Here is a 21,175-nt window from a genome sequence, read left to right on the forward strand (position 1 = left end):
CCCAGTGCTAATCTCAAGGACTCAAAGGCATCACATTATTGTGTACAGGAAATATCCTTTGTGAGTCAGAAGGTTGGAGGGGACAATGCTAGAGCTTGGTCCTCACCCCTTGCCAGCTATTAGCACCAGCTGGTAAGAGAGTTAAATTCTGCACTCTGAGACATGTTGCTGGCAACCAGCATTTCATTTCCAATTGAGAAGAGAGGCATAGGTGGAAACCTGCCTCAGAATCTCTGATTACATGTATTTCACTTGAGTTAGGGCAGCACTACTGGCATCTAATGTTTACACTTGCTTGAACACAGCCTGCCATCCTTAAGACTGTTGGCTGAAAGTATTAAACTGGTAAAGAGTAGCATTTTGGGGCCAGACTTGTTTTCAAGATATGCTATATCTTGAAATATAGACCCTCCTGAGGTCTCCAGAGGCAACGTAATCTATTAAAAGTCCTTTACTCAGGGCTGTGCCCACAGACACAGTCTAACTTTGAATTTGTACAGCATTATCCAGTTAATTTTACTCAAGATTACTTAAGGAGCTAAACTCATCCTTCTCAGAATTTCAATTATTATGTCTTGGGCCAGAGTTTACAAGTCTCTTACAAACTGGATTTTTAACACTAGGCATCTTTCTTGTGGAAGTGCACATGACTTTCACCAGGATGCAAACCAACTCAGACACCAGTTGGTAAATAGTTTGCACGGTTAGCAAGACCTTAAAAAGAGTATTTTACCAACATTGCAATCATACCCACTTGCAAACACTTCTCTGCTTGATCATCAAAGACTACTATATTTTATCTCTCAGTATAGCGTGATCACACATGTTGTACAAGTGCCCAACAAGATAAAAGTCTCACTTCTGAATGTTATCAAGGGGGAACAGCCATTGTTTATCCCTCAGCTGCTGCTCAAATACATGCCGTCAGCTGTCATCATTTGGAACAAAACTATCTTGTATTAGACCCAACAGGGAAATATTGCTGGGATGTTTTGCAGTTACCTCACTCTGTAGTTTGTATGCGTTCTTGGCACACCGCAATCTCACATCATCAGTCAAAGAAGTGTACTGGTGGAGCAGCTGTCTGTATTCCTGTTCACTGACCAAAGCCTGGGCTTTCCTGGCATGTACCAAGTTTATCATATCCAGTGGCAGGTGGAAGTGAGTTTTTGTATTCTCAAAACCTTGCTTATATTTCACCTACCAAATTAAAAACAGATCACACAGATATCACAACAAGGTAATAAGAATTCAGGTTTTGATCAGAAGAGACATTCTCCATATTTCTTTCAGTATCCAATATAAATTATTATTTTTAAAAGTATATTCCCTAAATTCTTTATATTCTAACTATACTGTGAATGATCAATATTTATAATTAGAATATCTGGCAGCCTATTCTTCATTGAAACAGTAGCCATCTACATTATACTCGATTATGGTGAGATATTATGTATAATTTTTATTTTTGTTAAAATTGGATACATTGAATCTGTAAAACGACCAGACCAATAAATGAATTCTTACTTCACTGCATTTCTAGAAAGCACAGCAAAAAGGTGAAACTAATGTCTGAGGATAAAATGCAAACTGTTATATTTATGTTAGAATTAGTACAAAGCCTCATGCAAAATATCTCTTGGTCTCTACTGATTTGGCCAGTTTCATTTCATAGCTTTAAATGTTATTTTTAGTGTTGGATTTTTTTTTTTTTCACTTCTTGTCTCTGTCCAGGAAAAGAAAGCCACAGAAATCCTCAAAGAATTTTTTTCACATAACATTTCACTATCAGATTATGGAAATTTGAGATGTTCAGGCTGTTCATCCAGATAATGAACATCCAGAGTTATTGATGATCATCAAGCTGACCTACAGTAACCTGACAGATGGATGAATTCTTCAGATGTCTATTGTCACCTGTATGTCCAAGCATATCATCACACAAGAATCCCAGTACAAGTCCAGCACTCACTGAAATCCACAAACACTCTTCCTATCTCTATCCACAATCAGGATCACTCATTTTGATGAGAAGATAAACAGTTCTTAGATTATTTATGTGCTTAAAGTCAGACAAATATTTCACTGCTTTCTGGATCTTGCCACAGTGTTCAATATGCACTGAACAGTTACAATTCTTACAGACAATGAACAAATGATGTGATTCTTAGTATACTCCAAGACCAGGTGGGAACCATTCCCCCGTCAGAAAAGTCCAGCTTGAAATTTCATAAACTCATTCATCCTTTAGTTCAGGAAAACAGTAAATCAAAAACAATCACTGAATAACTTTGTATCTCTATCAAATTTAATTTAATTCTCTACAAAGACCACTACTAATTCTCAGTTAGACCTGACTCTGAGTGATACTTTTACAGAGTAAAATATTCTGTGCTAGGCACAGTGGTATGCAGCAGGGGATTGTGCAAGAATGCAGAGTCTTCTTTCATTGCCAAATTAACGTTACTTTAAATAATGTAAAAAATATTAAAAATATAATGATTGTATCAAAATATCTGCAAAGTGGGAGAGAAAGCCCTAAGTTTTAAATAGTAAACTAGTCCATAGCTAAGTGCATCTTCCATGAGGAACTACTCACTGTTAGGAAACCAATTCCAAAGTGCCCACATCTTCTTTCTTTTACTTACATCACTCTGTAGCGATGCTGCACGGACTGAATGAGCAATGTGAATATCACCATCCAGACCACATGAGCCAACCATCTGTCCTTTCATTTTCTGAAATGCCTCCTTATACTTGTGCTTAAAGGGAAATAAGAATAGAAATGTGATTAGAAGTGAAGTAAGTATTAGTCAGATTGTTAAAACCTGAATAAAAAAGTTTTCCTATTACAGAATGAGAGCTAAGGACAATAAATTTTGGCTATACTAAATATGATGATAAATCTGAATGAACCTTTAGTGGATGCTAAGAAGACTTCACCTGTGCAAACATTTTAATATTTTATCCTATTTAGAGAAAAAAACACAAAAAAAACCCCAAACCATGAATACTTACAAATAGCTAGGGTTATTTATCTGCTATTACACAGGTGGTGGAAGACAAGAACCTGGTGCAGGTGCTCAGAATCAACCTCTAGGAAGCCTCTCTCCATCAGCTCTCTAGCAAAGTCAGAACAACTAGTCTCCTATACTCAAAATTACCTGTGTATCTCTACAACCTGTAAAGGACACTCAAGGTAGGGTAGAACGTCCTGAATAAGCTCTCTCTTCCAAAGCTTTTCTAGCTAACAGTGGCTGAGAGCTCCTGAATAATCCCTATGATTGCCCAGTCACTACAGTAGGTAAGTTGGTCAATTTTACTAATGGGTGTTTGCTTTTGCAAACCTTCCTTTGCTTAGTTACCAACATTACTTCATTGTGTCTGCACCTCCAAAAGTACAATTAGCTAGACTGAGGCCAGATGTCTCCCAGATGTAGAGTTGGCTGGACAAGCTGTTTCCATCAAGAGTCACTCAGCAGAGCAGAAACAGTCTGGAGTGACTGACATATCCTGCTGGACAATATCAGCAGTAAGTTCACGTACATCACTTATGATTTCACCCGAAGCCTTTGCTGCTTGGAAGGGAATGGCATCTAGTTTCAGTTGATAGCCACCGTCTTTCATCTTTCCCCAGGACTCCTTATAGCGAATCTAGGAAATATGTAACAGGAATAAAGCAGAGTTGCTGTTGAGAGGGTTGACACTGCAGCATTATTGCTATCCCAGCAATGTCACTACATTAGTTTCATTCTATTCTAACACAAAGGGAATAATCACATGACAAATGTCCATTATAAAAATGTATTTGTTCATTCTTAATCTTTCTAATGTAGGAGAAGTTTGATAAGAAGTTTGAATTCTTGTATTACTTCAGAAGAATTTAGACCACAGAATGATCATATACTGGGGAAAGGGAAGAAATTTAGTATGATTTCCTGAGTAGGACAAATAGCAAAGTACCATCAATTTTTTAACTTTCCTTTAAAATATTAAGGGTCAGATTTATACCTCACTGATATTCATAGCATTTAATTTGGCCTGAAGGATTTCAGGAAGATCGGTTGTTGGTGTATACTGATGTTTTACACTCTCTCCATGCTCCTTGTACAGCCTCTGCAAATAGAGATGAATTTCAGTAGCAAGTACTCACTACACATTCAATCACTAGTTCAGACAAAAACATTAACAAATTGGCTTATGGAAAGCAAACACTATAGAAAAGTGACAGCAATATCAATAAATACAGGCAATTGTATAAGTCAGAAAGTATTCAAAAAGCTTTGGGAGGCTGATACACCTATCAGCTAGAGTATGCTAGAGAGGAACCCCTTGAAGTTTTGAGTGTATAAATCAATGAACATGAAAATTCAGATATTTTAATATTAATTTGATAAGACTTCTAATATACGTGAATAGGGAGAGGGAGAATAAACAGCATTTATTAAGGATGTGCAGCCATGATTGGCCCACCAACACTTTGAAATTTCTCAGAAATCTGGGGAGTTGAAGTTCCCTAAACACCTCTTTCCAAAGTTGTTCATTTTTAGCAAATAAATGTGATGGTAATTACTTGTGCAATTATTCCAAAATTATTTCCAGAGCTAGTTGCAAGGGGGTGCTCAACAGTCAATGGCAAGAGACTAAAAAAACCTCAGGTGACTGATCTCATCATAAAACAGGTGTCTCTGTGGGCTACTCGCATTAGTTCTTGGGGAAAGACTATAGGGTTGGCCCAGGATTAGGTAACTTGCACATGTCTCCAGACAGGTAAGAGGAGTTCCATGCAGTTAAATGGAACTTCTCCTACAATGGCTATGCAGAGTTCACTCCTTTTACATTATTTTTCTTTCCTAGTTTAGTTTCTTCTTACACTCACACAATAATTTTCAGATGAGTACTGATAGCCTCCATTTTTTTTGTCCGCAGATATGACCCATGTCTTGACCACCCAACTTGCCTTTCCCAGGCTATTATTTCTGCGTGACAGTTTCAGACCCTCTAGATTAGAATGAACCTCTCCATTTCACCCTGCTGACACTTTCTTTAGCAAGTAGGCCCACTTGTATTGCAGCTCCCTAAGAGGAAAATTAATGAAAACTCCATGTGTGAAGAAGTAGAGCAGCAGACTGATTTTGACTTGACTTAGTGGAACAAAATGACTTATATTTATCCTGCCTGAGATGTAAGCCTTTTGGATCTTATTAATTAAACCAAAGACATAGACACTATAAGTATTAGAGTAGCATATGTTTTACACGAAGTCTTTTATCTTCTTCTTCACTTTAAAAATATCTATTTTCACAATAAAACATCCTCTCATGTTTGAAACTTGTCTTTTTTGAGTGACTTTTGCTTATTATTCACTTCTGTATTATCCCAGTTAAGTCTACAATATTTTTAAATCGCTCTTCTATTAAAAATAAACATGTTTAAACACCAAACAGCCTCAATTCTTCCCTTTAAGGTTTCCCCTCTTGGATTTCTCTCTCAGCAGGATGACAGTTTGAAATAATTTATTTTTTCTTCCTTGTCATTCTGCCTTACATTTTGTTTCCAAAGAATATACAGAAAGTGAAATTTGAAAGATCTGTTTGAAAAGGGGAAAAAACCCCAAATGTGCCCTTTCTTCAATGAATCTCGAAAGGCCAAAAGTCTCTAAAGGTCAAAGGTCAGTCTTACTCCTAAATTTAATTTCTGAAAAAAAATTGGACAGAAAGCCCTTTTTACATGAAACTCCCATTCATTTCAGTGGGATCTCTATGACTTCTCATTCCAAGCTAGAAACATGCTCTTTGTGAGATGCACCACACCAGAACACAGAAGTTTCATGGTTCCCAAGGATAATCTCAGAGAAAGAGAGAGAAAGCCAGTGCTTCAATCAGGTCGTTCAAAGAGGATACCACTCTTATAATCATAATGTATATACATTATAACTTACATCCACAGCCTGGTTATAACTAATTCTAGCCTGGATCATCTCAGGAGTGTCTTTAATACTGGTAAACTTCAAAGCATATGGATGCTGACGGTACTTCTTCTGTTGAGCAGAAAAAGATCAAAGCTGTGAATTTTGTGCTGCTCTTTCATGCTATTTGAAAGAGAAAAATCATAGGTTGCTGGAGATTAGAGTGAATTTGTGAACATAATTATTATTCCTCTTTCCTCATCTTTATGTCCTAGGTACTTTCAGATTAATATTTGTTTCAATTTAACAATAACCTTTTGCCGATTAATATTAAAGTATTTCTCCCTAAATATAAGGAAAACATTTCAAAATCAGATTCTGCCTACCTAAATACTCCAGGACTCAGGATTTGAAAATCTTTTTCAGACTACTTCAAATACAGTATGACTGACTGTATTTTTTATTTATAGTTTCTTTAAGCAAGAAATGATACACAATTGTAGTGTGTTAATAATGGCAACCGTTAAAGTTATTGTTTCAGGGTTTAGGTTTCCTCCTAATATCTATAGCAAATCTGTGCAGCCATTAACGCTGTGCCTAATTGTTATGGTATCTTCTAGATAATGATTTTAATTCTGCTTGCTTGAAAGGACTCATAATAGCTTCTGAGGGATTTTGTTATATATACATAATTTGAGATGAAGGCTGATGGCAAAATGACACTTTTTCCAAATGGCCAGGTCACTAAAATCTTCCCTTCCTGCATGAGTTGCCCTATACCCATCAATACTCTCGTCTCTTCTCCAAATTGTGCTTACTAAATTTTCCTGATGCCTGTGAGGAAGTCCCAAGCCAATAAGCATGTTCATGGAAATTGTTTGTATCTCAGTGTTTCAGTCTAAAGGCATGTCTTTCTCCTTTAAAATGAGCTGTGATTCACAGCTTATTTGAGGCAACATCTTGATTCTTTAGCAACTCAAAACACCAATGTAAAACACGTTAACTCTTCTAAGGTGTTACAAGCTTATAAGCAATATATTGGTTTCAGAAAGAAATCTTTTAAAAATGAGCAACCTTACTGAGTTTAACTGGGGACAAAAGTGGCTTACTCTTTGTCTCAATCAGCTGTAGAGACAAATAAGAGTTGACTAGAACATCTCTACATAAAATTCCTAGAAATTATATTCTGGCAGTTGCTTTTCAGCAGTATTACAAGGACAAGTCACTGTGTGTATGTAAGAATGGAGGTGGTTCATAACCACCTAAAATTATTTAGTACTCAAAAAAAGGTTCTGATGAACAACCTAACAGGTCAAATTTCTACTCGGCAGTTTTTACTCCTATAATATCAAAAAGGTGTGTCTATACAGATTCACAGTTACTATTCCAGCCAACATTGCTCTACTAGCTTTTATAAAGCTACCTTGCTTTACAGTGGCCGAGGATCTAGTTTATTGTGTCTAAAAAAATCATCCTTCTTCATTGTAGATGATTACATGGGGAAAAAAATAGTGTTAGCAATCAGGCACATGTGAAAGGATGACCGTATTTATCTAGAGACACAACACCACTGTTTATGCTGTTATTCTCAGAGTGAATGGACAGATGAATCCCACTTCATCAATGGTTATCTAAAAAAATCACAGTATTCAGTCTCTTACTGCAGCAGATTTGGCCTGTAAGACTCTCTCCAAAATAACAGAAACAGAATACTATGAACCTTGTAACCATTCCCACCAGAACCTCCTTTGAAGGATTAGCACAAAGGATTCTAGAGTTCGCCCTTTCCTGTAAGTGATATTGGTTATAGGGAGAAGTAAGGATTAAAACTACTTGGGCCAATAGATAGCTACAGACAGAGATATCAATACTAATTTCAACAGCTAATGTGAACATATAGGAAAAAGGAGCAAGGAGGAACGTGTATCTGTTACAAAAGAAGGTTCTGGGTCCAATGACTGCATCTTTTCATCATCTCTCCTGTTTTGCTTCATTAAAAAGGTAGGCTAGTGGGTAGCAATTGAGCACTGTTTGATTGCCATTATTATTCATAATATCATTTGTCACCTACTTTGTTTTTGCAAAGGCTATATGGACTCCTACTGGTATGTGTTTGGTATCTGGTTTCCCTCTAATTACCAGTCCTATCCCTGGTTTTGAGGGCTTTCATGTGGTATGCCTTTTTCTTTCCCCTTTGAGTGGAAATTATTTTAATTTTATACAGACATTTTGCACACATTATGCAGCAAATTCTGTAACATGCTGTCATGAAATCTCACCTCACTAATGAGTTCTCCTGCCTTCTTAGCCTGCTCCACATTTAATGACCCAGTGGCTATCCATCCAACTCCTTTCATCCAGTTCAAATCTGCTCTGTATCGGTTCTGACAAAGAGAAAAAAAGTCCTATTGTTGGTGCTCATACACTTAAAATGCCATTAAAGGATTCAGACATCTCAGGAATAACACCCAAGTCAAATTAGTGCCTGCTTTTGTTTTATTCACTATTGCACAGTTGCAAGGAAAGCAAAAAAATTACAGAATGAAACAGAAGTATCAGGACTCACCAGCACTTGTGTAATATGCTTCGCAAGGTAATTTTTAGAAGTAGTCAACACTTCACTGTCATTTGTTATTTTTACTCTAATGTGGCAAAATTTCAGTTTTATCATATATAGTGCATTGTTTAAAAGATTATTAATTATTTGCAATGATAAAAAAATGATATTTAGCATTTCCAAATCCCTGTCCTTTTGTTGTACTGAAGGGAAAGCATTTTGGTTTGTTTTTTTCCCATGTGTCTTTAAGGAGGAAGAGTACAGGTGTACTTCTCTCTTTCCTCACAAAATCTCTCCTAGCAAGAGTTTATTCATTTCCAAAAGCTAATACAAGCACTACAGCTGGGTTTCTCAAAGAAGCCAGAAAGGTTTCAGCACCTAAGCCTCACCAAGACCTGTACACATATCTATCTTAGTCTCCTTTAAAAGTTATGACTTAAAACCTCAGAATGGAAAGTCTGACATACAGTAGCCATTTACAGTATCAGACAGTTCATCTGATGCTTATAGCTGAGCATGTGGTTTCCATATGGAATTTTAGCACCAACTTTATCACCATAAATTATTTAATCTCCTTGCATATTAGGTAAAAAAAAATTAAATTGCACATCATGCATGAATCCTAGTGTTTTATTAACATTTGAAGTAGGCTTTGAAGAAGCCATGCTCATAAACAGGACTATAACTCCCCTCAAAAACATTACACACCTTAAATATACCTCTTGAGCAAATAAGTGGTTAATATTTACTGCTTTAATATTAACTGTTTAATAGTTGAAAAATTAGGTGCATAAATATGTCATGGCATTAAAAGCATAAACATCTGAAGAAACTCAGCCCTAAGTGTCAGAAGAGGTTGAATGAAATAGTGTTGAAATACATTAAGCTCTGGACTTACATCGCTTTGCAATCCATAGGCCCACTTGGCCCATGCCACTTTCATGTCAGTAGGCAAGGCTGTGTAGTGATGGAGAGCTGTCTTGTATCCTCTATCTGTGGCCAAATTCTGAGCCTTTTTGGCATGGACAAGGTTAATCATATCCATGGAGACCTGGAACTGATTCTTTGTGTCCTCAAATGCCTTCTTGTACTCCAGATCACTCTGCAACTTTGACATTTGAAGGGAATGAGCCATCTGCGAATCTTCCTCCACAGCTTTTACTCCAATCAGCTTACCCTTCATCTTCTCATAACCTTCCTTATATTTAATCTGTGTAGAAAAAAATAGACCATGAGTAAATGATCTAAGCTGCCAAACTGACAGCTCTGCTAGTAGTAAAGCAATGGTCTGTCAGTGTTGTGACATACTTAGTGTCCTCAATACAAGCAAGATGTCCATTTGCAAAAGAGAACTGGAATGCTTTAGAAATTAGGAAGTGTTTATAAAGAATAATCCCTTTCTTGATAACAATATGTTCACAAAAAGCTGCTAGAAAACTTTTCTTTTTAGTTGTCTCTAGGAAAAACAACTTTCTTCAAGAAGACAGGTCAGAAGGTTCTTTCAGGAATTTTCTGGCCAGGCATAGATGTTTTAAGTTATAATGTTTCACCAGAGATTTCTACCTCATTTTGAGTTCTAAAATTTACCCTCAGGTCAAAATGAGAATAGGAAAACACAGTCAGCATATGGGAAAAAACTCTGAATTGCTCAGAGCAAACCTTCAGACTAATTACAGAATGCCAATCACCCAGACAACTCCTTCATTGCTCCTTAGCACGAATGGAGTGAAGGTGGCTCAGGGCACGGAGACATACGTGACAGATTCCCAACACTCTGGTAGCAACCCAGAATGTCAGCTGTTCTAAGAACAACGAAGGCTGATGGAGTCCATACTCACATCACTTGCCAGATCCCTCTTTGCTTTAGCTGTCAAGAATGTCAAAGCATCCAGACGAAGCACAAATCCTTTTTCCTTCTGCTTCTCCCAGCTACTCTTGTAGAGTTTCTAAAGAGATGACAATAACACGGTCTCTTTATGACTATCAATATATTCTATTTGTTTTATAGTCACAGTGAAAGCTCTCCAGTAACATCAGACCAGTGTACACTCCATGCCCAGCAACCATATGTCTAAGGATCAGATCCTGGTGTCTTTGTTTACATACTGTAACTGTGGACACTGTGGATACTGTAACCCCGTTATCTCACTGGTTCCAGTGAAACTGTCAATGTGCCACTCATCTGGAAGCATGTGAAAATACACTCTTCAAACTCTAAAAGAGACAAGTCTTCAGAACAGCAGATGTGACTAGTATTTAATTAAGAGCAAGTAATTAAGTTTATATCTAAACCGCAAGTTTTCACATCTAAAACATTTGGACCTTCTCAGAAAAGGAACCGAAATTTTACCTACAGAACAAACATTTCAATAGGAGCTGTAACTATTCACAGGAGTGAGGGACTCCAAGGCTCTGTGTCACACAGTACCTCACTGATATTGGCAGCATTTTCTTTGGCCAGTACGAAGACAGGATCATCTTTGCTGATGGTGTACTGATGGAGAAACTGCTCTTTTCCTGACCTGTAGGCAACCTGTCCACAAAAAGCAAAGTATGGTTAATAAGCAGTAGTCCCATGTTTAATGCTGAAGGAATACTGACTAAAACGTACCAAATATTCAAGGATTTGTCAGGGTTAATTTATTTGGTGAGTTAGTATTTAGCATCATTACTTTTATTGAGAAATCTGAATTTTAAAAGTGACCCACAGAGTCCAGTTGACCAAATTACTCATAGTTAAATTTCAGGAAGGCTGTGAAACAACATACATATTGGGATACTTTCATTCTTTTTCCTAAAGTTAGCTACTTAACTGGCTATAAAGCTGACATTAATTCATACTCAGTACAAAATGTATGCAAGAATATATTTCATCCAATATTAAACTGCAGCTACTTCTTAGGTGGGATGAAAGTCTTTAATAAGACACAGAAATAGTGAATTTTAGGCATGAAGTGAAGAAAACTATGCAATTGAATCTGCAGAGAAAATTTGTGACCTAAATGTAATTGCTGACATAATACTCCAGTGAGGACTAACGTTCCAACTTTAAATTAAAATACCAAGGACCTTTTATGATCCAAGTAGCAAACATCTTCATTTTATATCCCAGGGCAACGTCAACAGAGAAATGAACTGCTCTCTTTCAGAAGCCCATAAAGCTGTTGGAGAAGCTGTTAAAAAGCTATGAAAAGATGTCCCATTTCACCAAGTATTACATTTCTTACATCTCACAAAAAAAGTAAAAAAACCCAAATTGCCTACTATAAAGCTCTAAATCCATGGGTACTATTCTGACTTCAACACACATACAGAAAGTCATTGTCCAGTACATAGGAGACAAGTGACAAGAGTCAGGAGACCAGTGTTCTCCTCTGATTCAATCTGGTGTCATGTTCGAGACACACAACACCCACCCAAGTAAGTGCCAGATTTTTATTGACACAGAGGAGCAAAAAAAGGAAACATGGTAGCTGCCTGAAAAAGACCAATGTCCTGGTTGCAAATCCCAGGCTGAAAGCAAAACACAGCACAATTCTAGCTACTGAAAAAGAAACCCAGCTCTGTTTCAGCTAAAAACCAGGACAACCAGTCAAGAAGCAAAAATGCTTCATTACATAACAACTGGGAAGCTGACAGTATCTTCAGTTCAAGGCACAACATATTAGAAATAATAATTTTAAAAAAGCTTGGCAAGTCACTAGTGTTCCAAAATCAGTTGGTCAGCAATTTTAACAACAGGTTCCCTTTCTTTTGGAAACTTAAAAGTGAGTTTCTGTGAGCTAAGTCCTGCCAAGGAGTTCTGAAATACCACCTACCAGGGTCACCTAGCCCCAGTGAAGAACAGGGAGCATTCTGAAGGCACCCAGTTTGGGAAAATATGCCTATTTTATCATTTTGCTAGAAGTACCTTAACAGCAGCAGCTGAAGAGCGTGTGGTCTAACAAGGCTAATATAGCTTTAAGTAGTCTGACAGGGCCCTCAGTGGAGAGAAACACAGAACCTGGGGTGGATGTACATCCGTCTCTGTGCTACTGTCTACCTTGCTTTGAAGCACTGTCTGAGGATCAGTTGGGAATACTGTGTTTTCCCTCCAGCTTGCTTCCTCACTTTTCCTCCCTCACGGATAATCAATTTTTTTGCAGATTACATGAATGTCTCGGGAATACTCAGGTATGCTCTAGTGAGAGTATTTCAGTCATTCTTCAATCCAGCCTGCACCACCCACAAGACTGTTTTGAAGATACTCTCACCCCAGCCTTTGACATCATTTATGAGAACCCTCACTTCCATATTTCCATTCCCATTGGGGTTTGATTTTTGTTGCTGTCCTGGTTCATATAATTCAATAAGAGAATTCCTCAAACAAACAAATGAAAACCCTTTGAAATAAATCTGCAGAACTGTCATATATTGAAAGGTTTCATGACTACATTCTCTTCCACCACCACCTCAATGTACATATCTCAGGAATGACCAAATTATGAGTAAGCTACTTGCAAAGAGACAAATTGTCAAGGACTCACATCACTTTGTAGTTCCTGGCTTTTCTTGGCATGCTTGATCTGAGAACTGTCAGCCACACTGGTGAACTTCAGAGCATCAGCCTTCTGTCTGTACTTTTTCTACATCAAATTAAAGCAGGTTACACAAAAGTTTCTACAATATTTATCTTCCCCCAAAAATATAGAGCTTTCAAAAAGTACATGACTGATAAAGCCAAAAGTACCCTGTAAATTCCCAAGACAGTTTTAGCACAAGTATCAAAAGAATAAGCTTCCAAATCCTACCCATTTTCTGCTGGGAGGACCCTAGTGGCAAAGAGGGCAGTGCAAGAGTATGCCAAATGCATTGTTGCTGACACTGCAAGCATGGATGCTCTTTGGTGCCAGATGCACTAGCTACATATCTTACAAGATCTAGGTTACACACCAACCAATGAGAGTCCATCACAAAGTGGGTAGGAGTTAAGTCAAGACCCAAGGGAGCTCATGAGCTACACAGTCAGTATTACTATCTCGTTTTCTCACATGAGACTTCTCAAGTATATGCACGTGTTGTTCAAATCACTGAACATATGTTACTGAGATAGTTTTAAATTATTAAGATATTTCTAAATTATCAATTAAGTTAGAATGGGCAATTTCAGTGTCCTGAAAGTAATTAAAATTAAATTCAAAATCTTCCCCACCATCTCCCAGTTCTTTTCAAAGCAGAGCTCAGCACAGACACTGCAGTCAAGCCCTCCAAGGAGCAACAGCTATGAGAGCCCTCTGCAAGGCTCAGGGTTTGGATGTCAGAAAAACCACCCTCTTCCATTCATCCTCTGGTACCAGTACTTATATAAAATCTATTTGAACTGAAAAAATTGCATAAAATCTAACATTTCTAGTTTGGTAAATAAGACTAGCCTTACTTTTATTCCATCTTACTTTTTGATTTACATCTGAAACACATGGAAGTGAAAGGAAAACTTCCATTTAATTCATTGGGCTTTGGATCAGGCCTGTTTTGAATCAATGTCTTTGAGCCTTTTGTATCACTTATTTAAGAGCAAACTAAGCATCTCTTTCTATCTCTGAGACAGTACAATGAAATGCAGCATCCTATTTCAAGACCATAGTAAAACAGGGGAGACCAAGCATATACTTCCTATATTCCCTATACAGTCGAATTCTTATTCTAACAGTTCAGCCATGAAGTGGGGCATTCCACCTAGGAAGGGTGTAAATGTATTTTTTCATTATCTAGCATTTCAGGAGAGAAATCCTTCTGTTTGAACTGATGGGTGAACAAATCAGTTTACACTGTGTCTCTGCTAGGGGAACGCAAAATAGAAGTTAAACAAGCATGCAGCACTTCAAAGAGGTCTCATCGCTTTATTTTAGGAACCTGGAAGGGAAGGAGGCAGATTAAAAACAGCATGTTTTGTCACATTGCATGGAACACAATGTAGTGACATTCTGCAAAGAAATGACAAAATGCCAGGCTCTGTATGGCAATAGAGCTCTCTAAAATAATATCCACCAGTCTCCACTTTAAGTGACTGTCAGCCATCTCTTGGCCTTACACAGCACTGGAATGAAAAGGCAGATCATTATGGATTAAATATTTGTGGAAGTGATTATTACTACAGCACACCACAGCAGCAGATGTCAGTCTATCTCTAGCAAGACACTGGATCTGAGAGTAGCTGCTCTTCTTTTGTTTCTAAGATGTATTTTTCCCCTTACAGGAGCAGTGAGAGGATGTCAGAGACCCAAGGTATCAGAGAGTGTGATCTCCAATAACTAGCTGGCTTCTGTTCCTTCCTCCAGAACTCAGTGCAATTTTAGCCTTCTTGTCAAACTTCACCTAATTTATTCTTCTGTCCTCTCATTTTCCTGGCACTAGTGAGACAACTCAACCACAGCTAAGCAGCTGATTGCAAGTGTACTTCCATAAGGTTAATGGCAGTGTGAAACTATGAATTGATCAAGGGAAAGCAAGGAAACACAGCACAAGCTGAAGTTGCCATTAAAGTCACAGCCCTTATTTACCAAACAGCAAGGAAATTTCCAAACATGGCTAACAAATATCTATTTTTTCAGCACCGTTCCTTAAAACTCTCTGCCCTCCATGTAGCATGTACCATAAGAATTTCTGATTCCTTTCAATGCTACTCTGCAAAATGAGCAGGTGATTGAAAAGAGATAGAAGCACAATTGCAGGGACTTTTGCTTCACAAACTTGACAGAAATCAATAATCGTATAATGGGAACACATATTTTTAATCTCTAACACAGGATTTCCTAAACTGTATAATACCTAAGCAGTGCCCCTCAGTTCCTCTATTTCTCAGATTTTCTGTATTAGGAATTCCTTACCTATTCCACATAATGTAGGGTATCAAGTGTGCACAAGCTTTTGAATAAATGACCGAAGTCTAAGCACTTTGCTTACCTCACTGACCAATTCTCCTGCCTTTTTGGCTTGTTGTATATTAAGACTTCCTTCTGTGATACACCCAGCTCCTTTCATCCACATCAGATCTGCCCTATATTGAAGCTGTAGAGGAAAATGACATTTATTGGCACGGGGAACACAGGTACAATGTTTGCATGTGAACATATGCGCACTTTTCAGTTTCAAAGATATTTTGAAGACATTTTAAAAAGCCATAGTGCAAATCAACCAGTGTCCATATGAAACGAGAAATAATGACAAACTGAAAAAGTCTATAAACAATCACACTGCTTGCAACAGTTAGACAGAGTATATATCATCTTACATCACTCTGAAGATCATAGGCCTTCTTTGCCCATTTGGTCTTCATATCTTCTGGAACCACTGTGTATTCATGGAGTCTCTTTCTATAATCTAGGTCACTAGCAAGCGCCTGGGCCTTCTTAGCATGCCTCAGGTTTACCATATCCATAGGCAGATGGAAATGGGTCTTACTTTCTTCAAAATCTTTTTTGTAGGCAATCTAGAAATAGGAGGAATGAAAATAAGTTGCCTGTATCAGTGTATTTCAAAGACAAAACTATCTTAAATCTCCACTCTTCTCTGGGTTCTTACACAGATTAGGCAAAAAACACATTCAGAAATCAGTTCCTATGAGGGATGAACAAAACAGAAGGAAGGATGAATTTTGCAGACTCTAGAGACATCTTCTCTATTGCAGTACATCTTATATTTAAACATACTTTTATCCCCTTGAAAGTTTTATGTTTGTATTGGGGTTTTAATAGGACATTATTTTCCTGCCCCAAAATATGGACAACATCAACCCAAAATTCCCTATGAGAACAAAAATACTGTGCAACCATTGCATTCTGAGGAGGGACATCAGTTTTTGTTAAATGCTTTTAAGAATTTCTTCTAATGAAAGCAGTAAGAGTGTTAGATCACATATTGTTGCTGAAAGATTAATAATTATGAAAAACACCTTTGGAGTAAGAGAAATAAATAATTTACCTCACTACTCATCTTGGCCACCTGCAGAGAGTGCAAAAGTCTTGAATCTTTGGTTCCAATTGCTTTTCCTTTTGTTTTTTCATATTCTTCTTTATATTTAATCTGTGAAAAAAATAGTTTAAGTCAAAGAAAATTTCTGATTACACAAGAGATAAGAATATGTTTTTCACTGGCAATTTGGATGGTCTAAATTCACAAGGGCTTAATCTGATTCTCACTTTGTCACTTCAGATTTCCCAGATTTTCTCAGAAATTCCCAAAGGTGTGAGGTTGGTTTCATTTATATTGCCTTTAACCTCTTTCTTTCTTTAAGGCTCACTCCTCTGAGGTGGATATGCTTATAAACTTAAAGTCTTCTTATTAGTTAAATTATCTTGTTCTTAAAGCAAAAGATAAGAAATGAATCAAGTAAAAACCAAGCAAGGAATTCCAAGATTTGATTTTTTTAATGAGGTCGAATTTCAGAACCACCATCATTGCTGAACACTTTCCAGCTGCAGGAAAAGTTTCTTCTTTTTCTGCCTCTCCACATGTTAAGTATCGTGAGATAAGTTGTTGAAAAGGAGTTCATTTGGAAAATTTTTTATATACATGTGTTTATGTTAAAGAAGCAGACTAAAGAAATATGCATTCTCTTTGCAGTGGATGATAAAAGCCTTTTCAAGGCTATAAAAAATTCAAAACACTGAATTTTACTATGAGAGGATTGAGCCGTTTTTATATTCCAAATTTTGCTTCCTTCTATACACTGTATTTTAAAAAATAATTTTTAGAGAGTGAAATTTCATGGCAGAGTCTGAGAAAGTTTCCAACTATTCATCAGCCATTGAGAAAGATGAACAGCCAAATGCAGGACTTAAATATCCAGATGAAGTGAGCTAAGCTTTATTTCCCTGTGCTATAACAACTTATATGAAGAATAATTCCTAGGTAATTAAATATAACATACATCACTGGCAAGATCCCTTGAAGCTTTGGCAGCAAGTAAAGGCAGAGAATCAAGTTTCATTTCAAAGCCCTGGCCCTTACTCTTCTCCCAGCCTTCTTTGTACTTAATCTGAGAAAGAAAAGACAGTAACATGTCACTAACACATGAAAATTAACATAAAAATGACTAAGAGCAAAACGGAAGTATAAATATGCTCAGTCCACAAATTAGAGCCTTATGAATTATGAACTTATTGAATAATTAACTTATTACATTTCATTATAATTTTGAGCTAATTAATTGGCCAGGATTGAGTCAAGAATTTTATTCTTGGAGTTTACAGGCGCTTTAAATCCCGGAACATGCACCAATAGGCTTGGGAGAGGGAAGGTTTTTCAAAAGTGCCTGCGGTTATGTCTATGTACGCAAATACTGTAGATCAATAGGAGCTGATCTATAGGGCGGAACAGCTGGTGCTCAGAATCAGACATCACACTACTCATTTCAGGATTTTTCTTCCCTCCCCACCAAACCAGAGCTAGTCAGGTCCCATGCACTGATTGCCTATTTGTAGCTGCAGCTCTTTATGTGAGCTGCTGGAGAGCACCTTTCAGTTTGGCTTCATTCAAAAGGAATCCAGCTCATGTACTCTCAGACCACCCCACAATGTGAAGCAAAGCTGAGTGAAGCAACCCTTATGATCAGGAGATGTGCTTCAAAAGCACACTCATGAGCCACACTGTATCACAAACGTAGATGAAATGCATGAGAATCGCATGCTTAACTTCTGAAAGTTAATGGAAGTTAAAGTACTGGTTGTTTAAGCTCATTTTCAAGGTTCCACTTGAAATTTCATTAAAGCAGGATCAAGTATGCCTTCGTGCATACTATGCACACACCTAATGAAGTATCTGGGAAGCCCTGATTTCTGGATTTGATTTTTTGTACAGTTATATTTTACTAGTATCTAACCATAAGCATGCAACTGAACACATTAGAGCCACAAAGAGTGTTGCTCCACAACACTTTACCACTGCAACTCAAATATAACTTTGGGGAAGAACATAAGGTATGAATATGCTAGGAAAAAACTTGCAGTAATGCCACCTCAAACCCATGAAAAATTATGAAACTGACTCAAAAATAACAGTCACACCAGTAATAAGTCTGGAGGTTTTTCCTGGTTTTGTATTTATGTGTCCTGTTGGACTTCTTTTCCTCCAAAACTATCTACATAAATGAAAGCCTGAAAAATGCTTTAAAAATTAAATAGAAATTAAACTTTGTCTGCAAGTGCTTGATTTTAACACCCAGGTATCTAAGTAAATCACTACATATTGTCATGAATGGCAGCAACAGTGGGCTTGATCCAAGTTCACTGAAGTCACTGTGTTTCTTTCCATTGACTTCAGTGGGTTTTGAGTTATTAGAACTGTGCAAATGTTGGGTCTTCATACAAATATGACCTCAGAAGCAGTTAATTTTATGAAGTGAACATTGATTCACTAAACAAATTAAAATAATTTGAAACAGCCTTGAAAAAAAAGTCTAGCAGTTCCACTGTACTTGAGATTGCATCCCTATCTATTCTGGTTACCATACCTCATGCTGTTTAGCAAAGACTGATGATAAACGCTAAATGCTTCCAGAAATAGTGTAATCATCTTTACATTCATTTCTGTCTATTAATGCCATCATGAATATCAAAATTTACACATCGCTTGGCTTACCTCACTGTACAATTCAGCATTGGCTTTTGCCTTGACTAACTGAGGTACGTCCTGAGGTAGAGTGTAATTTGTTTTTGTCTTCTCGTACTGGGCTCGGTAGTTCAACTGCCATGTATTGAAAAAGTCAACAAGAAACTCAGTTATTTTTAACTCACTAAAAATATGACTGTTACATTGATTGACTGCTGCTGAATTTCAGGCTATTAGTGCCATATATTATAGATACACATATTTTTATAGCTGACATAAATATGAGGGCCCTAATGCAATTATAATTTTTACCAAGGCACTAAGAAGTAGAATAATTATTATTTAAATAGAATAGTTACTAATTGTCTAAAAGTATAAAATAGCTGATTAAAAAAATACACATTAATAAATACACACAAGATAAATCCTTAAAAAAGAACACTAATACAACACTAAAATAGAGGAAAATATTAAATCCACTGGTAGGCTTGTCACATTTTTGGAAGCTATCATCTCATCAATTTGTATTCTTGTTTTGGTTGTAAATCTGATGATGAACTATCAACAATAAAAACAGTTAAGTGCCAAAAATGCTATGAAATAAAATTATATCATAATTCTAATAAACAATGATGGCTAATGATGACAAAACTTACATCACTGAGCTGCTGTGCATTTATTTTGGCTTGAGCAATTTGTGGAGTGCTGGCAACAGAGCTGTACTTCAGCTTGTCTATGCTTTGCCTGTAGTTTACCTAATTTAAAATAAAATTTAAAAAAGATTCAATAAAGGAAGAAATGTTCAGACTGGAATATGAGGGATTGAATAGACAGAGTTTTGTTAGCTAATACTCTGGATAAATCATTACTTAAACTATAATTAATTGAGTTGAGGAATGCTCTGAAAATTTCCTAGTCTGAGGTCACAGTTTTTATTCCACTTTGAAAATGAACTTCACCTCTTCCCCTCAAAACCACAAATTCCTAAAAAGATGCAGTTTCAACTGGTCTCCAAAGCACTCCTATCAAATTGATATCCTTAACCATCACTCAGACTATTTTTTATCTTTATCAGACTTTATCTCAATAAAGGAAGATTGTAACTGTCTATTAAGAGTTCTGTCCACTGCAATGCTGTGCAGAGCAAATGAACTCTCTTACGCTTTGTCTTTACTAACATAATAATTAATCACAGAATTTCCCTGTGTGCTAAGAGTTTTATGTGGATGATGAGAGAAGAAAAAAATATATTTATATACAAAAAAAGTCATTTTAATCCCAGCAATTGATAAGATTGGAGCCCACTAAATTCCTAACACATTAACAGGGTAGCAGGAATAATAAGCTATAAAAAAACTATCTTAAATCTCCAAATGATTTAAGATAAAAAATCATGGAGAAGCTTTCTTTCAAACCTGTTGCTGCCAAAGGACTCAGTGCTACACGCCAGGACAAAATTATTGTTCTCTGTAGGTCTTAATTAATATTCATTGTAGTTAATCACCACTTTGTAAACATTGCAAATCACACTGCTTAAAACTAGTTTCTTAAGAACACATTTCCAGTAAAGTGGAGGATATTTCTATAAACTTTTAATGTGAACCTTCTTATCTCAGGTATTCTCACGTAAACTTCCTTCTTTCTGCCATAATGACAAAAACTAGAAAAAAAGGCCTGAATTATCTCACAGGTCCAAAGTGATGAAGCTACTTAAAACAGTTCATTTACTTCTTTACAGAGAAAGAGAAAAATTTACTTGCACAGAAAGGGATAATTTCTGTTTGCTCTCATGATTAAATCATCATTTGACACAAGCAATCTATCACAATCTCTCCTACAGAGAAATGATGAGCCATGCGAGTCAGAGAAAAATAAATCATAAAATTATTTACATCTTTCAAAGGGACCAACTTCCTTGTTGTCTGATATGAAGGAGTGAGAGTAGCTGGGTAATTGTAGTCAACACCATCATGTTTGTAATCAGATTTATAGGCTATCTGAAACACAGGGAGAACAACAAAAAAAAAATAATTTTTTTTAAGCTGTCATTTATTTGAATAATTATCAGTCAAGAGGAAAGGAGAAACAATAATATTAATATTAAATGCAGGAAACAAAGTAAG

At 36.7% G+C, this 21,175-nt stretch overlaps 1 protein-coding gene across 2 annotated transcripts in view; it reads right to left on the reverse strand.

The window, feature by feature from the left end:
* Nucleotides 1-21,175, reverse strand: part of NRAP (nebulin related anchoring protein) — a 51,455-nt gene that overhangs the window by 13,230 nt on the left and 17,050 nt on the right. For both annotated transcript variants that reach the window (XM_010173366.1, XM_029086318.1), the window contains exons 14-30: nucleotides 20,945-21,049; nucleotides 19,709-19,807; nucleotides 19,083-19,187; nucleotides 17,374-17,481; nucleotides 16,425-16,526; nucleotides 15,736-15,933; nucleotides 15,408-15,512; nucleotides 12,992-13,090; nucleotides 10,894-10,998; nucleotides 10,304-10,411; nucleotides 9,364-9,675; nucleotides 8,188-8,292; nucleotides 5,942-6,040; nucleotides 4,012-4,116; nucleotides 3,547-3,654; nucleotides 2,649-2,762; nucleotides 1,003-1,200 (exon numbers count right to left, since the gene is read on the reverse strand). In XM_010173366.1, the coding sequence (XP_010171668.1) occupies nucleotides 1,003-1,200; nucleotides 2,649-2,762; nucleotides 3,547-3,654; nucleotides 4,012-4,116; nucleotides 5,942-6,040; nucleotides 8,188-8,292; nucleotides 9,364-9,675; nucleotides 10,304-10,411; nucleotides 10,894-10,998; nucleotides 12,992-13,090; nucleotides 15,408-15,512; nucleotides 15,736-15,933; nucleotides 16,425-16,526; nucleotides 17,374-17,481; nucleotides 19,083-19,187; nucleotides 19,709-19,807; nucleotides 20,945-21,049 (2,175 nt within the window). The remainder of the gene's footprint in view (nucleotides 1-1,002; nucleotides 1,201-2,648; nucleotides 2,763-3,546; nucleotides 3,655-4,011; nucleotides 4,117-5,941; nucleotides 6,041-8,187; nucleotides 8,293-9,363; nucleotides 9,676-10,303; nucleotides 10,412-10,893; nucleotides 10,999-12,991; nucleotides 13,091-15,407; nucleotides 15,513-15,735; nucleotides 15,934-16,424; nucleotides 16,527-17,373; nucleotides 17,482-19,082; nucleotides 19,188-19,708; nucleotides 19,808-20,944; nucleotides 21,050-21,175) is intronic.

Source organism: Antrostomus carolinensis, unplaced genomic scaffold (assembly GCF_000700745.2).
Source record: "Antrostomus carolinensis isolate BGI_N321 unplaced genomic scaffold, ASM70074v2 scaffold3828, whole genome shotgun sequence".
In the NCBI taxonomy this organism is placed as follows: Eukaryota; Metazoa; Chordata; class Aves; order Caprimulgiformes; family Caprimulgidae; genus Antrostomus; species Antrostomus carolinensis.